At 35.6% G+C, this 16,243-nt stretch overlaps 1 protein-coding gene and 1 long non-coding RNA gene across 8 annotated transcripts in view; one reads left to right on the top strand and one right to left on the bottom strand.

The window, feature by feature from the left end:
- Positions 1-617: 617 nt before the first annotated feature.
- LOC311091723 lies at positions 618-3,348 on the bottom strand. The gene is made up of 3 exons (XR_014608151.1): positions 3,242-3,348; positions 2,442-2,511; positions 618-734 (listed from the first exon to the last, which is right to left on the bottom strand). It is a non-coding gene; the product is annotated as an uncharacterized lncRNA (long non-coding RNA).
- Positions 777-16,243, top strand: part of tp63 (tumor protein p63) — a 43,768-nt gene continuing 28,301 nt past the window's right edge. For 6 of the 7 annotated variants that reach the window (XM_084127765.1, XM_084127763.1, XM_084127770.1 and 3 more), the window contains exons 1-3: positions 777-1,001; positions 8,282-8,419; positions 8,973-9,102. In XM_084127765.1, coding sequence (XP_083983891.1) covers positions 949-1,001; positions 8,282-8,419; positions 8,973-9,102 — 321 coding nt within the window. In that variant the 5' untranslated portion in view covers positions 777-948. Of the gene's footprint in view, positions 1,002-8,281; positions 8,420-8,972; positions 9,103-10,208; positions 10,354-16,243 lie in introns of those variants that run through there. The other variant, XM_084127766.1, reaches the window with a different exon arrangement.

Below are 16,243 nucleotides of genomic sequence, written 5' to 3'. Positions count from 1 at the left end.
AACCGCAAAACACCTCTAAGTTTACAGCCTCTGGTCTATACCATCGGCAGGTGTGAATCAAGTGAGATTTTTCTATAATTTCTGTGCGCATCTATGGATGGCTTGATTCTAACAATACAGCTATGTGTTGTGTTTAGAGAACATTGAAGGACATACAGTAGCAGTTCTAATTTAATTTGCATTGTAGAATTGGTAGCAACCAACAAGCTTACATCAACAGGAGAGCATCATTTTGAGTTTATAATGTTGGTTTTATTCATCTTATTCAATGAGAGCAGGAATCTGCCAATTAAAATTAGCCTGTCATGTCACATGTGCTTGCTCTGCATGTTAGTGGATGAAGGGATGCAGGGTGATAAACTTCTAACACAGAGTTTCAGCCCTATTGACAGGTCAGGAAGCCACCGTGGTCACCGAGGGCTATTTGATCTGACATCTATTTCACCTGGTCAGGTTAAAATAGAAGTTAGCGGCTAGAGTGATGCAATCACCACGCATGGCTGAAAGCTCCTGGGATTCTGGATAGAAATGGCAGCCAGCGAATGGACAGCGGAATGTGCTTTTCAGGTTAGTGCTTAGACAGACATCGCTGGGGACATGGACTAGGAATGGAATGGGTGGGGGTTGTTGCTTAATATCTATATCCTAGCAACTGAGTGGGTATGATACCATGTCCAGTTGTTGTCAGGGATTGGTCAGCATGTTGGCATTGACGCCGCCCCTTTGCTTGTGGGCTGTAGAAAGATTAAACCAAAATTAAAACATCCTCCACACTTGATTCACTCCTGTGCACTTGACCTTCTAGCACTTTAATCTGCCTCACAATTTCTTTTTTGTTTGTTTTTCATGTTTTTCATTTATTTATAACTCCAGATCTGCTGTAATACATGTGCTTGGGCCACTTGCCGATAACCTTGACGACCTCAGTAAAGACCCCAGTCTGGCAGTATGACCTCTCCTTATGCAGCAGTGCAATTCTGCCCAGAGCGAGCATTTCAACGGTAAGACAGAAGCAACAGTTTGTGCCAATTTGTCGCCCAATTCTGAAACGCCATTTTAAGGTCACCGGGTTTATCTTGACCACTTACTTGGGCATGCACACATGGTTTTATTTAGTTGCTTCATTTGTAAATAGATATGAGCACATTGCAAAACAACATGTGGCTGTTTCTATGGTCCAGAACATTTTTTTTTAGTTTTTTTTTTATTCTCCTTATTAAAGAGTTGCTGTCTGGACTGAGACATAGAGGTGCTAACAGTTATGTCTGGTTCTCCAGCTGCTGCCTGGCTATGGTATTTATAGGTGTGCTGTTCTTATGGCGAAAGTCAGCATTTTGTGCAGTTTAGGGTGAACTGTCTAGATACTCAGCCTGCTTGCTTGTTAGCTCTTCATGCACTCACTACTGGACATTTGTTTTTGTGGGTCTGAACAGAGTTCAACTCTAAATACAGCTGTATTAATAGCTAGGGATTCAATTCTCATGCTTGTATCCGTTAATGCCGTTCTAATGTAGTATTCCATTTCAATGGAGTATTGGCACCTCTTTAAAAAGGCAATTTTTCATATACTTTCATATACTACGTACATTTTCAAAAGCCAGCTTTTCTTAGCTGCTTTGGATATAAATCTCTATATTAAATCAATTGTTATGGTTAAATAGGTTATGTACAATGAACACCAATATATTTTATCTTTATCTAGTAATTTGGTATGTTGACAATCACAGGGTAATGTGGAAGAATAAATGCTTTTCAATCTGTTCATGTGAGAGTATGCAATTTTTCAGGCCTGTAAAATTAACAAAAATATATTGTTTAAATGTGAAAAGGTTGTTACTCTAACACGTAAATTTCAGGTGAAAGCCATGTAATTGGTACAGTCATGCTAAGTTTTGCTTTAGAAGAGACTAGTAGAGCTAGTTGTCACTTTCTGTAAAGGCACATAACTTAAAATCTTGGCTATTACGTTCTTCCCTGAAAAAAACTGCTCTGGAAAAACATGCAGTTCATTAGTGAGGCATGTTGACACTATATGAGGAAGGTTGCCACAATTGATTAAACATGAAAATTGCAAATATAAAATACATTGTTATAAAAGAAAGAATTAAAACAAATTTAATAAATTGTGTAAATCTGTAAAACACATGGGACAACTTGACCCAGTAAAAGTTTTAGTTCAACTTGTCCTGAGCTGAAAACACATAAGTTCAACATCTTGGTTAAAATCTGCATTAATAATAGTTTTGACACTTGCCTGAATGCCAGTGTGATTTTATTGTGTTCATTTATTTACCTAACAGCTAAGGAAAAAACTATGACATAATATTTTAAACCAACTTACAAAACTACGGTTAGAGAAGTCACACATGTTATTGGACATAGTTACTGTCATAAATCCCTTGTGACAACTTCCCTGTGTGACAACATGCGGTCTAACTTACCACTATATTGTTAGGTCTTGCAGAGACTGTTGTTTTTGAGACTAATCCAGCTCCTATCAGTAGGTCTAATCTACAAGAGAAGAGAAACAGATGTGTACCGATTAAAAATAACATCAACAGAGGTTCTCGAAATAAAATGAACATGCATTTCCATGCAAGTCCAAATCACTTCTAACTGATTTCCTACAAAATTCGACTCAGATATTTTAAATAAAAAACAAACTTTGATTCTTAGACCCTCTTGGAGTAATTAAATGATCAAATAGGGGGGAATGTTGAGTAGATTTTGTGATTGACCTACATTAAATTCCTTTTAAATTATATTCAGATATTTTAAATAAAAAGCAAACTTTGACTCTTAGACCCTCTTGGAGTAATTAAATGATCAAATAGGGGGAAATGTTGAGTAGATTTCGTGATTGACCTACATTAAATTCCTTTTAAATTATATTTAGTTGCCAAACAGGTTAGAACATTAAATTGTCACACACCTGTTTACTCTGTTATGCTTGAACACAGGGTATTGAATGATTTTTTCCGTATTGGCAAGCTGACATTCATTTTGAAAACAAATAAATTACAAGTGCAGAGTGAATCAAGTCAATATGAGATTGTCTAACTTTGGGACAGTTCACTCCTTTGCCACATTCAGTCGAATTTGGGCATTGACAATAAAAGCACGCGGCTAAATGGAGGAAAAATCATGGGGCCACTATTCTTTTGTCTGAGCCACCATGTCCATCCTGCAATCCCGGGTTTGAGGGATGAGGGAAGGGTCGGCAGATCCCTTTGAACGTTACCTGGCCTCTGATTAATGAAGATAGTGGAGAAGCCCCTCTCACTTGTCTCCCCAGATTTCAGGACTCTGTTTGTTTTGATTGCATTTTCATCGCTGGATGTGCCCAACCTGTCAGGAGACAATGGGCAGCCCTGTTAAGCTGTGACTTTTGACCCCGTCCTGTCTGCGAGGGGCCTGGTCTGTGTTTAAGTGGACGCAGTGCAGCCTCTCCCTCAGGCAGAATGCATAACTCCCCCAGTAACCAGACACCCACCCACAGCTTCCAAAGAAGCTATACCACTAGAGATGAAACCAACCCTCCACATAGCCACAATGAAAAACTACAGTTCACTATTGTCTCCAAGAAGTTTATGCTTTTTTTAAAGGTGAGCTAAGCCCTGAAATAATTTCATCTCAATCAACTCACTAAAATCTCCTTTATGGTTTTTATTACCTGTAATGAGGATAAGAAGCATGGTTCCTTGGCTAAATTTGGGATGTGATGGCTGACATAATGACAGATGTGGCAGCCACCGTGGTAAAGCAGAATGTTTAGGCTTTGGTTATTTGACAGAGAATGACAGAAAAGTACATAGTGTTCCTTTACTGCGTGATTCCTGAATTACTCATTTTCAGGTTGCACTATTTGTTTCATCAGGCTTTGTGAGTGCTATTATTTTTGTGTCTAGATGTTTAATTGATGAAATGGCCATTCCCATGTTAGCTGATGATGGATCAGAAATCTGCCCATAGACTTCACCTGTCATTTCTGTGGTTGTAAATCAAAGCTGGATATTTTCGCGCATGGGTGCTGCACCTTTTGTGGGACCATGATGTCATTCTTGGCTGAAAATCCCTGTCAACCATATTGTATTTCTAGCTACTATCTAGCATCCGTTCATCCATTGTTTTTGGACCTTTTGCAGAGAGTGCATCCTCTCTCAACTTTAATTGGATAATTCCCCTGGCACAGGTTTGATGATGATGATGATGATGATGATGATGTCATGACACCAGGGCTGTCACCCAGCTCTCAGCCAGGGATCTGAAACATGTCCTGTCGCAATGTGTGACCTGAGACAGCAGCCTCTCAGCACCTGCTAGAGACCTATATAGTCCTCATGCTCTCACCAACCTGTAATGTTGACAATATTAAATGCAATAACATATCAATGAGAGAGACAGAGAGAGAGAGAGACACATGTAATCCCTATACAGACAGATGCTGGAACCTTGTGTAAGGTTATTAACCACTACATTCTCTGACATAAGAGAAGTAGTATCTTGTTTTGTGGTTTTGTTGAGTGTGATAGCAAAAGCTAAATCTAAGCGTACTGACAATTGTAGAGCCATTTAGCACTCTCCGAGTACTATAAATGAAACATAGTCTTCCATGATATATGATATAGATGACATACCCCTATGATATAAACACTTTGCTTAAGTTGCTTCCGCTTCTTTATAGCTTGTCACTTCTTATTGCGTTGTTTATGAGCCTTTTTAGAGATAATTAAAGAATATGGACAATTAATTGAAGCTTAATTGTTGCCTCATATATTTAAAACTTCCTTAATCCCAATTAAAGGGATAGTTCACCCAAAAATGAAAATATTGTCATAATTTACTCACCCTCAAGTTGTTCCAAACCTGAATGAGTTTCTTTCTTCTGCTGAACACAAAAGAAGTTTGTATACTTTTTTTAAAAGTATATCAGTATAACCAAACATTTGATGGACCCCATTGATTTCCATCAGTTTGGGGGAAAAGTCAATGGAGCCCATCAACTGTTTGGTTACCCATATTCTTCAAAATATCTTCTTTTGTGTTCAGTAGAAGAAATTCATACAGGTTTGGTACAACTTGAGGGTGGGTAAATGATGACAGATTTTTCATTTTTGGGTGAACAATACCTTTAAATTCGATCTTTTAAATTGCTAATATTTTAATGACATGAATTTTAATTTTATTAATTTTATTTTAATGAATTTTTACCAGATCTCAAAAATTAAGATATTTTTTATTCTATTCATTAGTTGTGATGCTTATTATTATTATTATATACATTTTTCATTTACAGTATTTTGACAATATAGTGTTGAATTTTTAAATTGTCTGTTTATTTGCATATGGGATCTGTCAGGATCAGTGCATCCTTACTGGGGGTTAATTTTTGTTTCAACAGAAAAACAAAAGTAAATCAACTAATACTAAAAAGTATTACCTACAGTGATATAGTGACGCTGCTTTTTTATGATTGCACAAACTAATTCTGCAATAGAGAATGATAGCAATATTAATTTTATTAAAATAGTTTTGTGTCTGCGTCTTTTTATTTTGATATCCAGATGCATGTATTTTCTAGTTGGCTACAGTGACTTATGTTGCTTTTATAACTTTGTAAACAAAATAAAAAAAATCTCAATATCATACCCAGTTCTGCTGTGCATGCAAGATCCATTTAATAAAAATGACATAATAAATATTCTGAATTACCTTCTCTTTGATTGTACTTGTAATGGGTGACGGATTCATTAATAGAACTAACAATATGAATAGCTGTCAGTAAGTTAGGGCCCAGCTTTCATTTGTATTTACTTACTCCCTTAAAAGCCCCCCAGACTGTTCAGGTTGACAGTGTAAAATGTAGAGGGGTTTAGATTTTTATCTTACAATGGGAGGTAGGAATGCTGAGGTATGGACCTATGGACGCACTGTGACAATTGACGCATAGGGCTTGGCATTTGTGTGTCTTCCAGTGTGCCAAATGACAATATCTATGAGGCTTAAAGCAAACATTAGCAATGAAAAAGCTTTTATCCCGAGTGACAGGCCTGGCAGCACACCGTTGTCCCAGTAATTCAACTCTAGCATTCACTTTGTGCCACACCTCTTCAGCTGAACAAAGACTAAAAAAAAAAAAGTATATACCCTGCATTTCTTCTGAAGAGCTATGTTTGGGGAGCCCATGGAAAGAAAAGGGAAAAGAAGAATTTTTTCATGGTATTGAAGCAGAATTCCAAATGCTTCTTTTGCCCCTCCCATTTTCCTTCTTTTAGGAAATGGATATAGTTTTCTACTACCCCCCCCCCCCCCCCCCCAATTAATAAATAAATAAGATTAAAAGATATATGTGTATATATATATACTCTTTTGTGTTCCACAGAAATAAAACAATGCACACAGGATTTTGCAATTATCCCTTTTAAGAAACTCAAAGTTTTGTACTAGTTCGTCATATCAAATTCATACAAATGTATTATGTAAAAAAGCTTTGTGATGCTAGGCAGAACAAATAGGCCTACTGTAAAATGAAGTTTCTCTTCAAAGGCTGGTATCGAAGTGTCACTTTACAGTGATATCAAAGAATAGTGTTGCTTTGTATCTCTGCCTAGGATACAGTAATTTGACATCCTTCGACCTAAAAGCATTCAGCATTTATTAGGCATGCCTACATAGCTTAGTATATTAATATCTCCCCACGCACAGAATGTAGGGGAATTCCGGCCCCACACCCGAGTGCCAACGTTAGATTATGGGTTGACACCCCAACTCCCAGACACACACACACACACACACACACACACACATACATACACACATACATACATTTACTACCTTCAACCCCCATCCACAGCCAAGCCCAGTTCAGCCACACACATTCCGAATACTGCATAGCGGTGGTGTTGCTATCATATAGACAGCGAAGGGGAATTCCGCTCTGCTTGGTCCTCAGCGTGTGCTGCTTCTCAGAAGGAACAATGAGACGCCGGCTCTAGCTTGGTGTCATATTTCAGATAGAGAGGGTAGTCGTGTTTTCACTGACAGTCTTATTCTCTCTACTGCTCCTGAATGTCATGTTAACACTGGTTATTGGTGTTGCTTTAGACAGGCACAGAGCATGGCCTTTGTGGGGGGAGAGGTGATTAAGAATGAGTTGTGTTTTTACATCCCGAAGAAGTGCAGTGACTTCTTACCACCATTAAGGCAATAACCGGGGCTGGATTTATGCATAAGCATTCTAGGCATGTGCCTATGCTCGCAGGTCCAGGGAGGCAATTACAATAAAGGAGAAATAATATATTTGTTATTATTATTATTTCAGTGTAATGCCAAACTCTTATAAACTAATAACTTATCATCACTGTCAGGTCTTGTATCTCCATATTTTGTAATTTTATATCTTTTATATATGTCTGTGGGTTTTGCAAATATTTAACCAATGAAAAGTATAAAAACAGCTTGTGACTAAACGTCGTAACTCCATTGGCTCCTCAAACTGTCGGTAAAAACCTCATGACTTCACCCCGCCTCAATCTTGAATGAAGTACCGCACACATTTTGGTTGACCATCTATTGCAGAAGTGAGATTTTGGGCAAATGACAGAAAAAGATGCGGCCATTGTAATGACTGGGGAAAAAACAGGACATTCGTTGATCAAAAACTTGGAAACTTGATTTGAGCTTGATTTTGGTAAATGTTAATATAATTACACATACAAGTAGGCTGTATGATCATATATAAAGCTACAATATCAACTTTGACAACACAGTTTTTTATTTAAAAACAATGTTTTTTGTTTTGTTTTGTTTTTCATTTCGTGAAAAGTAGCAGTATTGGTCAATCCGGCCCTGGCAATAATGCATACTGTATCAGTTTACTAAATGAAATTTGAGTTCAAGTCATTTGTTACTTTAATTAGCGGTGATTGCAAAGGTAAACATAACTATTACTGCTGCTCATACTTAGGATAAAGGATGTTCATAACTGATGTTCGTAAATAATTCTGGTGTACATATGAAAATATGACATAAATATGGAGTAGGCTCTTGTAAGTAACCAAACAAAAAACCTAGAAAACGCCTGGCAACACCCATATCACATATCAACACCCTTGCAAACACCCACAACAAACCCCTGGAAGTGACTTTAGCATGGGCACAAACAACACTCTTTCTCTTTCTTCAGAAAGTTTTAGTTTAATAAGTTTAATACAATGTAAGTGTATCTACAATTTGTATGAGGACACACATTTTGAGTTAACTTTTGTTTCCATCTCTCTAGATTGAGAGAGCCCGCAGCAGCTTGTCTCTCATGGGCTGAAGGTTCTTTCCTGGCCTCCATGTCACAGGGCCAGGGCTCTCAGGGTACAGATATCCTCGGACAAGACGTCCTCAACCAGCTACTGGAGATGCTGGACCAGTGAGTTATGAAGTACCTTATAAATTCACTTGTACTTTAATACATAATACTACACACTTTACTTAAAGCCTTTATATATTGCATTATAAAAGTGTTTTGTAGTCACTAAATCTCTGGGGTAATGTATTATGCCTTTATAATGCATTGAATGGTCTCGTGAATAATTGTAACCACAATTATAAAACTTATCTATTCATTGTTACACTTTTAGAAAATATAATGCATTAAAACATATGACAAACAACCAATTTCAGATGTAACAAGCAATCTGCACATATTTATGTAAAATATTTAATACAATATAATAAATACAACTATTTATGTAAAATATGTAATGCTTTATAAAGTTCATTATGAGTGCCTTTATAATGCATTATACATAAAGACTTTAAGTGTTACCCGTTATACTTAAAAGCAGTCACACCCACTTATTGGCTAAATGTTATGACATTTTATTTAACTTAGACTTTTTAAATAAAGAAATGAATAAATAAACTCAACATTATTTACTCATTTCACGAGTAATCAGTCCATTTGCTGGTCTCTGTTCCAGGTCTGCACTACATTCAATGCAGCCTATCGAGTTGAACTTCTCTGAGGGCTCTGCAGTCGGATCAGCATCCAATACCATACAGATCAGCATGGACTGCATCACGATGCGTGGGCCTGAGGAGCCCCTTACAGTGAGTACTTCATTTCACTAAACACACAGTTGTTCACACTTAAATTTCCACGTTTAGAAACTACACCAATTTTAATCAAACAACAATTTCACTTATGTGAAGGATATTGCTGTGTCATTAAGATCTGAGCAGTTACTGTGGGACCTTGTTCTTGACACATTTCAAGATGTGGGATGATGTAAAATGCAAGTGCTGATCTTCTCGAATGCATATCTAAGCTTTAAATATGGGAATATTCATTTTAATTAAGTGTTTCATTTTTTAAAAGGAGGAGCAAAGGCAGGTAGTTGATAACTGGTTATTGACTCAAAATATCACCCAAATATTGGGTGAAAAAATATCTATTACCGGTAATATAATAGTGATGCCTCTATTGCAGTATTTTGTTGAATTTTCACATAATTTCACATAGCATAAAACTACATACAGTTTAGATATTTTAAAATAAACAAAAGCCATTTATACAAAATATTTAATAATCTTTCCAATACTTATCTTAATTTTCTACTGCTTGTAGTACTGAAGAATTTAATTGTTGAATTCTTCCAAAATCCCCTGCAAAGTTTAAAACAAATGTACATGGGGATTTTTTAAAACCTCCCACTGAATGGTCTCAGACAGGCTGTTTTTTGATGGAAGCAGAAGATAATTAGCTCTTTTAATTTCATCAGAAGAATTTCTGTATTTTTTGCCAAATAGATTTAGCTCCTTTTTTTGTTTGTGTCTGTGTGTATGTTTTTAAATGTAATTTGCTGTTAAATATTGAACTTCAGCCAACCATTTTTTTGAATACACGTATGAATTTTTTAAGCAGAGAAACGTAATGATTTGATCACATATGAAACTTGGTTTTGTTTAGTGTGATCACTCAAGTGAATAATTTCAGTAGTGGGGAATTTAGTGGTAAGCCCCAGCAGAAACAGTTAACTTACACTTGCATGTGGGGGTGTTACTGTTTATTGGGGGTGTTATGGGTTTTCCCTGGTCATTCTGGATAGTTTTAGTGGCAACAAATTCAAAAGAGATGTCCAGGTCCGGATGAACAGCGCTAAATATAAAAGTCCTGATGACGATAGCCTTGCTTTGCTACAATGGCAGATCCGATCTGAAGTGCTTCAGATGTTGCATTGTGTCATGTAAATTAAACGATTTTTGAATAATCATAAACATTTAAGGGACTGAATTGGATCAATGAATTATGAAGATGGAGATTTACAACAACACTACACATCAGACAATTTCTTCTTTGGTGTAAGTTATCTTTTTTAAGATCTGTTTAAGATAAGATCTGTTTCTTGTTCGCTCTATTTAATCCTTTTCTTTTATAAAATGGAAATCTTGTATAAATTAGTTAGTGAACTTTAACACTGTTTAACAACTGTTAATTTGCTTAAAGTCGATGTAAGTCAAGCAAAATTGATGTATCCCTCGGGCAGATTTTATCAACACTTATGGCTCCAACATAGTGTTTATACAAAACAGAAGAGCAGTGGAAAGTTTGACATTAAGTGTATGACCTGACGCTGAGGCCTTGTAGATTTTCTCTGGGTGCACAGGAGAATTAGATGGTTGTGGTTCCCCTCCCAGCAGAGGAATGTAGTTGTCCGGTAGTAAAGATGGGAAAAAAGGGAGAGACTGAACAACGCGTTGCCTCTCTGGCCCTGAGGGATTATCTTTTCTCTTGATCTGGTGATTAATACCCCCCATACAACACCACCCGCCCCCATTTTCCTCGCAGTAAAGATCGGGTGTGGTGCGCAGCATGGCACGCTAACACTCCGTCCCTTGCCAGCTAGCGTTCATGTTGATCGAAAAGGTGGGAACTATGGAAACCTGCCAATCGCCAATTAAACTCTCGAAGAACTTTTAATGAAAGACAGATAGGGATAGTTCACCCAAAAATGAAAATTGTCATCATACTCACCCTCATGCTGTTCCAGACCTGTATGACTTTCTTTCTTCTGTGGATATCTTGAACAACGATGGTGTCCAAACAACATTGGACAAAAAATACTGAGACAGAATTTCTTTTTGGATGAACTATCCCCTTTAAAGTAATTATTTCAAACCAGCTTATGACTGATCTGTGAACTCTTTCATCAAAAGAACAAGAATTAAGGAAAAGGTTTGCCGCCCTTCATTAATTATCAAATGATATGCACTGTTTAGCGCCCTGAGGGTCCTCGGTATTTGTACTGTGCATGGGGTTTAAAGCCCTTTTTTAATCTGAAATTGCTCTTTCTTTTGGAGGTGTGCTTTCTCTGTAGCTGCAGGGCAATAATTTAGTGCAGCACCTGCCGCTGTGAGTAACTGAGACTTGCGTCCTATTCTGTCTGTGTGAGATCGGGGATAGGGGAGGAGAAGGAGCGCGAGAGAGAGAGAGAGGTGTCGAGTCAGGTAGAATGGAGGAATGTGACAGAGGAAAGGTTGTGTCCTGACATCCAACAGCTCAGCTGATATCATGGCGAGATGGAGCAGTTACTCAGCTAAACGTGGTGAACTCATGAGCTAGTATTTTTGTAGCTGATGAAATAGCCAAAGAAAAGGGAGACAACATGTTTAATATTAAATGTGCCATTATTTAAAATTCACCTTTTTTCAATGACAATAGCAAACAAAACTTTTTGCTTCTGTCAACGACAGCTGCCATATGGCCAGTGCAACAGAAACATAAATTACTGTGTGGATCTTTTAAGAGTTATTTTTTCAAACAGTTCATGTTTTAGATTTGTTACTACCCTTAGTAATCAGTACTAGATCAGTATTATTGTTTTTTATTCCACTTTTCCATTAGAAGTTTTATTTTTCCACATATTGTTATTAAAATTAAATTATATTTTAATAAATTAAAAGAGATGATGCTCAACCACATTTGCGTGCATGTAAACTACCATCAAAAGTTTGGAGCCAGTTTTTTTTTTTTTTTTTTTTTTTAAGGCGTCTTTTAAGGCTCCACTTGTTTGATACAGTAATCTTAGACTAATCTTAGTTTTTGGTAATATAATAATGTTAAATTGATAAGATAAACAATCTTATTAACATTTGACTTTTAGTGTAAAATCAGTAATATTGTGAAATATTAGCCTATTACAATTTAAAATGAATATTTTCTATTTTAATATATTTTAAAATGAATAAAAAGTCAGTTAGAAAAAACAGCATTTTTATGAAGTAGAAATATTTTGTATCATTATAAATATCTTTACTGTCACCTTTGATCCGTTTAGTGCATCCTTGCTGAAAATAAAAATCAGTCTTTGAACTGGTGTACAAAGCTGTTTGTTTTGTTAAACTTAAATAATTTAATGAACAATTAATCTCCTTGGGGTGTGTAAATAACAACTTATCGTAGTAAGTTACTTTTTAGTTACCCTAGTGAAAAAAACTATAAAATGTATTTAAAATGTATTAAAAAAATGTAATGTACATATATTTAAAATATGCTTATAAGTATAGTACAGATCCACTAACATTTCATTGATATATCGCTTGAGACTTACTGATATAAATATTATAATTAAACTTTATTTGGAGTACTTCTTTATTGCACAATGCACATTTCTTAATATTAAGCCTAAACTATGTTTTAATATCACTACTGTAAGGATACATAGTATGATCTCTGTATAATAAATGTATCTTTAAATGCAAGATATTTAAAGTGTACCTAAAGTATACAATCAAATATACAAGTACATAAATATGTAAATGTATTTGTAGTATACTTAGCATAAAATAAATGTATTTCAAATACATTTTGGTATATTTATTTTTCACTAGGGTACTAAGGACAGAAAACTAAATCATCTGTGTAAAGTTGTTTCTGTTTGTGTGGATGACACACATAACTTGCTTATAAAGACTCCAGTCAGAGGTAGATTTAAGCATCACGGCAGTAACGATTTTCCACAACAGTTACAAACCACTGTGCTTTTTTTGTCCCATCAAATGTCGTAGCCAATCTAACCAATATCAATCTAAGCAAAGTTACACATTAACAGGTTCTATATTTTGCAAACTGCTTCAAATAGAAGCATTGGCGGGAGAGAATGGCTGTCCATTGAGTAATTATTTTTTTATTTTATTTTTTTGTCTGGGTGTTGCTGAGCAGCAAAAATTCAACATAATCTATCCCTTGGCTCGAATACATTGAAGGTGGTGAGGCAATGGTTTGTTTAGGCTGTGTTGTGTCCTAGCCCTTGATTAGTCATTTGTAGTTTTCTTTTCAAGTAGAGCCTGACTCAGCATTAGGCAGGAACACATAATGAAGGCGTGCTTCCTTACCGCAATCCATGCATTCTGTAGCTACTGTTTGTCTTGTCTGAAATGTTTCTTGTAAATTATTTAAAATTGTGATTTATAAAATTATTATAAAATCAGATTTTTACTGATTATAAAATAAGTGGCTTTCATTGTTCCCCATTTTATTAATGTTATTTAATACATTTTATTTATTGTGGTGGTTTTCATAGTGCTGATGAATGTCCGGTTCTGATGATCAAAGTCCTTACAGTTGTTCTTCTACTATATATATTTATATATATATATATATATATATATATTTATATATAATGGTTCACTCTTTTCAAATGTGAGATTTAACTCAACAGTTTAAATCACGACTGCTAAATCACTGCTGACTCGTCACCCCACCAGTTTGCCTCAAGCGAAATTAAAAAGTACTGCCTTGTAAACATTTGCATTTTCCCCCTCTGTCTCTTTCCTTTTTTCCACTCTCTCCCTTTATACATATAGATCAAGGCATTAAGAAGTGTTTAGTATTTGTAAGATCAGTGTTGTTACAATTCTAAATATCATCTTCACAAATAGATAACTCAGTATAAATGCAAAACTAAATGAAGAAATTATAGCACATATTTCTGAATAACTAAAATATCTTTAAGACTTCCTTCTCTGTCTCATACGGAAAATCACAGCAGTGACCCTTAACCTGGTTTAGTTGAAAGGCTCTGCAATTTGTTTTTTTAACCGTTTTTACTTGTATATTGTGTTTTTTCTTGTCAACGGCTGAAAGGATACCGTTTTTTTTTAAGTCAGACATCATGCTGATTTGAAACTAATAACTTTTAACTAATAACAGAACATAACCATTCCTCGAAGACTATACGAGGATCAAAACAGGATAGCGAGGACTAGTGCAAATTATGCTGTAAAACTATTCTTAAGTTCAGAGTGCAGGTGTTGACTTTTGCTCTGTGATGTCCACAGGTGTTTAGTCTTTGACATCACAAACAGCTTATTATCCTGAAGTGTAGCACTGTACCCATGAGCTAGTGAACTCAGTTAAAGCAGACTGACCCATAGATGAGTTTTAAAAGGATAGATAAAAAAAAAAAACAACAACAAAAAAAAACACTGTAAACCCTAATGCTCAAAATAACTATCTGGTTTGAGTAGGACAAACTTAAATTAGACTAATTAGTTCAGTCAAATTAACTTTTGTGAGTATTGAGCACTTTCTTTTTCTTTCAAGTTCACAGAACTGATATTTTTTAAGTAAACTGAACTGTTTCATTGTTTTGAGTTTTATGATATTATTTATTTTAATTTAGACGAACTTAAGTTCAACTGAAACTGGGCTGGGATTTCTATTTCCCAGCATGCTTTGCCCATGGCACTTGAAAGGGAGAGTAAATGCTGAAATTAAGTGTAATATAATGGGGGGGGGGGGGGGGGGGGGTTGTGCAAGATTAATGTTAAGTGGGAGATTTAGTAGTGATTAATGTTTTGTTATGCTAATTTAGAATAATTTTTATTAATGTTGATTTTAGGAGAGTTACCGTCATCATGACAAGTGGTGCATGCGGCTTGGTTTGAGAGCAAGTATGTGTATGCTTTATATTGCTGCATTCATACTACAAGTGTTAAACTATGCTATTGTTAGCATGTTAGCATTTATTGAACTAGTTTGTTATAACCAGCTAAGTTTATAATAACAAAAATGTTCGCATTGAGGTTACATTAAAATTTTAAGTTAAATGAATGGATTAATGTACTCAAACATTTCACGTTAAGAACAATTAAAATGTATGAGTACAAAATAAAAATCTGTAAGTTCTGCTTACTTAAACTTTGAATTTCTTAACTTAAATATTTTGAGGCAACTGATTGCCTTAAATGTATTGTGTTTTGCCAACTTCTTCGAGTTTACATAAAAAAATAATTAAATAATTAAAAACAAAATAATTAAATAATAAATAATAATAATAATTTGCCATAAAAACAATAGTCATAAGTAATCAAATAAAAAAGAGAATAAATACAAGATATACAAGATATGCAACAAAAATATAATAAAATAAACGTCTTACCCCTCTTTATTTCTCACTCCTCTGTTAAAAGGGCGATTCAGAGTTTCTTGAGCAGGTGTCTCTCAAAACACAAGCCACCTGACACATGACACCTCACTAATCCTAGAGTTGTAAGCCCAAACAGTCCTTTAAGTGTCCACATAGATCTAAGTGCAGCATCTTTTGTCTGAGCCACCGGGAAGCTTCAGTCAGGTTCATCACCTTTTTGCAGAGCCTGTTTATTGCCTCACAGTGGTTGCCTAATTTAGCCTAATTGTTTTGAATGAGTGTAAGACTATATATATATATTCACTTCTTGAATCGGAGTTGACCTGCCAAGTAGAGTCTTTAGTCATTTGACAAGGGGTAGCACATGATCTTATGTTTGCTGTTTAAGAGTGGTTAAATAAATAAATAAATAAAATAAAAAGAAGGCCCACACCATTATCTAAATGTAAAATTAAAGCCTCAAAGAATGCACGGTGCGTGCAAAACCAGAACATTTAACATTTAACTTTTTGGGAATGATCCGTCTCAACAAATATAATCTACGTATTTTGTTTTAGTCATGAATGGCCATGCCTCCCTAAAGCAAAACCCTTTTTAGGGGCTTACTTCTTCTTACTGCAGTCTGTGGTATAATTTGTGATTGTTAGGTGGGTCAGGTTTAGGGGTCCACCCTTTGTGCACCGTGTCTATTGTCACCTGAGGCTGTCCCTTAATTCTGTCACCTCTGACCCCCACGGGACACATAAATAACTTCTCAACCAGGAATAGCTTTTCAAGTCGGTGCAATAAACCCCCCCAAAAAATATTTTTACATATTAACA

This window comes from Abramis brama (genome assembly GCF_963993115.1).
Source record: "Abramis brama genome assembly, chromosome: 11".
NCBI lineage: Eukaryota > Metazoa > Chordata > Actinopteri > Cypriniformes > Leuciscidae > Abramis > Abramis brama.
This window is presented reverse-complemented; position numbering and strand designations above follow the sequence as displayed.